The 4940-nt window shown below is 61.9% G+C and overlaps 1 protein-coding gene across 1 annotated transcript; it reads left to right on the top strand.

The window, feature by feature from the left end:
* The first annotated feature begins 141 nt into the window (after positions 1-141).
* On the top strand, positions 142-4378 carry LOC102766909 (bile salt-activated lipase). Its single transcript, XM_006761451.2, has 9 exons — positions 142-214; positions 1019-1178; positions 1282-1404; positions 1591-1788; positions 2326-2456; positions 2889-2996; positions 3114-3231; positions 3781-3967; positions 4136-4378. Exons 1-9 carry the CDS (start codon positions 149-151, stop codon positions 4362-4364), a joined length of 1320 nt encoding a protein of 439 aa, XP_006761514.2. The 5' UTR covers positions 142-148; the 3' UTR covers positions 4365-4378.
* The last annotated feature ends 562 nt before the right edge of the window (positions 4379-4940 follow it).

Genomic DNA, 4940 nt, shown 5'->3' with positions numbered 1-4940 from the left:
CCTGCCTGGAGGGAGGGGCAGAGTGAGGGGAGGGGAAGGGAACCATCAACAGGCATCTGCCAGCCCGGCTCCCGGATGTCTCCCGGATGTCCTGCCCCATAAATACCCTTGCACAGAGGCAGGGGCCCCCCAGGAAGACACACGCACCATGGGGCGCCTGGAGCTGGCTGTCTTAGGCCTCGCCTGCTGCTTGGCAGTAGTGAGCGCCGCAAAGGTAAGCGAGAGCCCAGCGGGCGAGGAGGGGCCCCTGTCTGCTCCCCTAACCCAGCCTGGGAACTGGTTCAGACACCTCGGAGGGTAGGTGGGGGGGTGAAGGGGAGCAGGCAGCTGAGGCGCTGGCAGGAAGAGCCCCCAGACCCCACACCCAGCAGGCACTTTCCCAGCCCTTCCTCTGCTCCTGCATCCGCACTCACACGATGGTCCAGACGCAGCTCAAATACAGGACGCCCGCGAACTTGAACGTCAGAAACCATGAATAAGTTCTGGTACAGGCGCTCTCAGGGCACACAGGGTGACTGACGCCAAACACAAACAAAACCCAGGGTCACTGGCGTCCTCAGTGCTGATGTGCGGAGTCCGCCTTGGCCACCAGGGCCCTCAGGGTGTTCCTCTGTCTGGGGATGGCCATGGCCCCGCACAGAAGGGAGCTGGGCCCTGAGCAGGCCAGCAGGTTGCCCATCACAGACCTCGGCGTCAGAACACGAGTCTGGACCTCAGTCTAGTTCAACCCGGAGCCCGGCCCCCGGCCCCCAGCCCCTGAGAGGGGCGACACACACCTGCTTGCCAGTTGCCGGGGTCCCTCCAGGGTGACCTAAGAGCCTTGGGGCATCTCCAGGGTCTCCTTCCTCAGGGCCCTGCAAGGGGGCGAGGAGCGGGGCTTCCACAGGAACCCACAGCTACCGGCGGGTGTGACTAGGGTCCCTACCTAGAAGCCGCCCTGGACCCCTAGAGCCTGCTGGGGTTGCCCCACCCCACTGGCCGCCTAGCCTGCACCCCCTGAGCCTGGCCCTCTCCCCAGCTGGGCGTAGTGCACACGGAAGGGGGCTTTGTGGAGGGCGTCAACAAGAAGCTCTGCCTCTTCGGGATGGGCGGCCTCTCTGTGGACATCTTCAAGGGCATCCCCTTCGCCGCCCCAACCACGGCCCTGGAGAACCCCCAGCCGCACCCCGGCTGGCAAGGTGGGAGTCAGTGGGAGAGGGTGTGGGGGTGCCGAGCTGGCCCTGTGCCTGCGGTGGGATATGGGGCCACCATCCTCACGCCAGCAACTCTGGTCACCCACAGGGACCCTGAAGGCCAAGGACTTCAAGCAGCCATGCCTGCAAGTCACTCTCACACAGTTAAATACCAGGGGCTCCGAGGACTGCCTCTACCTCAACATCTGGGTCCCCCAGGGCCAGAAGGAAGGTGCATCCCCCCACCCCATGCCTTCCTGGTCCCTGAACCTAAAGAAAGTGCCCAGGCAGCCAGAGGCCCAGCCCTGCCCAGCCCCTTGGCTGTGTGTGGGCTCCAGAGCTGAAATTCCCTGAAACAAGCACCCAGAGGGGATGGGGAGGGGCAGCTGGGGTCACCGGGTCTGCTCTCCTGCCTCAGTTTCCCAGAATCTGCCTGTCATGATTTGGATCTTCGGAGGGGCCTTCTTCTTTGGGACTGGCCAAGGGTTTAAGTTCTTCAGTGACTATCAGTTCGACGGGGAGGAGATCGCCACGCGGGGCAACGTCATTTTGGTCACCTTCAACTACCGCCTCGGGCCGCTGGGCTTCCTCAGCACTGGGGACGCCAACCTGCCAGGTGTGTCGGGCGCGTGAGTCCAGGGGTGAGGGAGCTGGCAGGGGCCCTTCAGCACCACTTTCACCGAACAACTCCTGACAACCTTCCAGAAAGACCCAGAATTCTACTGGCAGAGCAGAAAGCTGGGGATAGACAGTGAGACACAGGAGCCCATCGGCAGCTGTAGCGAGAGAAGAGGTTGCCAGCCAGCCATTCAGGGACCCAGGGACACCAGGAAGCAGATACCCGGACCCAGGAAGACCAGGGAGCAGGGACAGGGACCCAGGGAGAAACAGAAGATGAGACACTGACGTGGTGACTCAGGGGACACAGAGTCATAGGACAGACAGACAACAATAGGGACCGTGTCAGGGAGAGAGTAGAGCAGCCTGGCCCTCCTGCTTCTGGTCCCCTACCTGAGCCCCACACCCTCTCCAGCACCTCATTCAACAGCCTCCTGGGACCTGCCCTGCACCATCCTGGGGCTTGACAGGGGCCTCCACATGGAGGACTCTCTCCCCCCACCCCGGTCCTGATGGGCTCCCCCATCCGCCCCAGGTAACTACGGTCTTTGGGACCAGCACATGGCCATCGCGTGGGTGAAGAGGAACATTGCGGCCTTTGGGGGGGACCCCGACAACATCACCATCTTTGGGCAATCATCTGGAAGTGTCAGCGTCTCTCTGCAGGTCTAATGGACAGTGGGAGGGTGGGCCTTCCTCCCAGGGTGTTAGCGGGGAGCTCAGGGGGAGCTGATGGGAGCTAGGAGAGCTAATGGTGGCTGAGGGAACTGATGGGTGTTGGGAGAGCTGATGGAGGCTGGGTTACCTGATGGAGGCTGGGTAAGCTGATGAGAACTGGGTGGGCTGATGGGGTAAGGGGGTGAGAACTGGGTGGGCTGATGGGGGCTGTGTGAGGTGATGGGAACTGGGTGGGCTGATGTGGCTGTGTGAGGTGATGGGAACTGGGGGAGCTGATGTGGCTGGGTGATGTGATGGGAACTGGGGGAGCAGATGGGGGCTGTGGGGAACAGCATGAAGCTGACAGTCTGGCTGTCCCTGGTGGCGCCCGGGTGGGCAGGAGAGGCGAGGCCATGGTAACTGGACCTCTGTGTGTCGCAGATCCTCTCTCCCTACAACAAGGGCCTCATCCGGCGAGCCATCAGCCAGAGCGGCGTGGCGCTGACCCCCTGGGCCATCCAGAAGAACCCTCTCTCCTGGGCTAAGCAGGTAAAGGGCATCTGTGGTGGGTGGGGGGAGGGTTACCTCCTATCCGTGCCCTGTCCCGGTCCCCATGGCCATCTGCCCCACACTGGCCTCACCTACCTGTCTCCCTGCAACACCCAGATCGCCAAGAAGGTGGGCTGCCCCCTGAACGATACCGCCAGGATGGCCAAGTGTCTGAAGGTCACCGATCCCTGGGCCCTGACGCTGGCCTATAAGATGCCCCTGTTGGGACGGAAGTGTGAGTGGGGTCTCCACATGGGGGGATGGCCATGCTCCCCAAGAAGTGAGGATTGAGGGGATGCTGTCTGGCCTGTCACCCGCTCACTGGTGTCCCTGGAAGGCCGGTGCCGCCGGGGCCCTTGTTGCCTCCGTGGCCTCAAATGGCTGTGCCAAGGGTGCCATCCCTACTACTGAGCCTCTCTGGGTCCTGACCCCCTTGGGAAGCTGGTGCACCTTTTCCCCCACAACGGACAGAAACAGTCATTTGCACCCAATTTTAGGGGCCTCAGACCCAGTGGCTGTCAGCGGGATGGTTTGGCCCGAGGGAGCCTGTGGCAGTCCGCACACAGTCTGGGTTGCCACACTGGGGGGTGCTGACCTCTAATGGACGGGGCCAGGGAAGCTGCTCCACACCCGCAGGGCAGCCCAGGCCTTAGAACTATCCAGGCCCCATGTCAGGGGACAGGCTGAGGACCCTGGTCTGGATCAGAGGAGGCAGGAGCTGCCCCTGGGCCTGGGGTCTGGCAGGGGGTTCTGAAAGGTGTGAGGACCCCTGCTCTACAAGCAGACCCACTCCTGTACTATTTGGGCCTCATGCCTGTCGTGGACGGAGACTTCATCCCCGACGACCCCATCAACCTTTTTGCCAACGCGGCCGACATCGACTACATCGCTGGCACCAACGACATGGATGGCCACATCTTTGCCAGCGTTGACTTGCCAGCCATCAACGTGGCCTTGCTGACCGTCACAGGGTGAGTAGGGTTCAGGGCTAGGGCAGTGCTGGGGGCCTCTTGGGGAGGCCTCAGCTGGAGAAGGTTGTTGGCCGGTGTAGCGGGCCATCCACAGGCCCCTTACGGTGGTTTGTGGGGGATGCTACCGCTGGCCCAGGTCCAGGAACAAGTTTTGGCTTGTCCCTTCAGGGAGGACTTCTTCAAGCTGGTCAGTGGCTTCACCATTGCTAAGGGGCCCAGAGGTGCCAATGCCACCTTTGACTTCTACACGGCCCCCTGGGCCCAGGACTCCTCCCAGGAGGCCAAGAAGAAGACAGTGGTGGAGTTTGAGACCGACGTCCTCTTCCTGATGCCCACGAAGATGGCCGTGGCCCAGCACAGAGCCAATGCCAAGCAGCACAGAGCCAACGCCAAGTGAGGGCCAGGGAAGGGGAGGCCTGGGTCATAGACCTGCCCATCAAGGCCTCCCAGTGGGTGGCTCAGGGGGTCAGGGAGGCCGGGGAAAGCCATGATGGGGTCCCAGCGGTGCCTGCTCCATCTGCCTTGCCTAGGCCTGATGAAACTTGAGAAGGCCCCTCCTCAACGCCCAGCTCAGGGGCCTTTACAAAACCCTCCTTATGTTACTGGGAAACCCCCGGGTGGGCTGGGGCTGCCTGTCCCTGTGTCCAATAACGAAGGCCGGGTTGAACCATATGAGGTGTTTACTGAGAAGGCCAGCCAACCCAGAAGACAGGGTGCTTACAACCAATCAAATCCTGTTTTCCAGCAGGTGTAGGGGACAGGACTATAAAGGCGAAGGGGCTGGGGTGCTACAGACAGGACTATGAAGGCGAAGGGGCTGCTACGTACAGCCCTGGGTGTCTGCACACATCAGCGACTGTAGTCCCTGAACCATGAGATGATGGGGATGAGATGATGGGGATGAGATGATGGGGATGAGATGATGGGGATGAGACGAGGGGGAAGAGATGATGTTTTGACTCCTGGTGGGTCT

Source organism: Myotis davidii, unplaced genomic scaffold (genome assembly GCF_000327345.1).
Source record: "Myotis davidii unplaced genomic scaffold, ASM32734v1 scaffold7218, whole genome shotgun sequence".
Classification (NCBI taxonomy): domain Eukaryota; kingdom Metazoa; phylum Chordata; class Mammalia; order Chiroptera; family Vespertilionidae; genus Myotis; species Myotis davidii.
Note: the sequence above shows the minus strand (reverse complement) of the source record. Positions and strands in the feature narration are given on the sequence as shown.

What these genes read in the sequence shown, in the direction of transcription:
- LOC102766909 (XM_006761451.2), top strand. Translation starts at nt 149, where the DNA reads ATGGGGCGCCTGGAGCTGGCTGTCTTAGGCCTCGCCTGCTGCTTGGCA. An exon ending in GCCGCACCCCGGCTGGCAAG is followed by an intron (nt 1,179 to 1,281) that starts GTGGGAGTCAGT and finishes GGTCACCCACAG; the next exon opens with GGACCCTGAAGGCCAAGGAC. An exon ending in CCCCCAGGGCCAGAAGGAAG is followed by an intron (nt 1,405 to 1,590) that starts GTGCATCCCCCC and finishes CTCCTGCCTCAG; the next exon opens with TTTCCCAGAATCTGCCTGTC.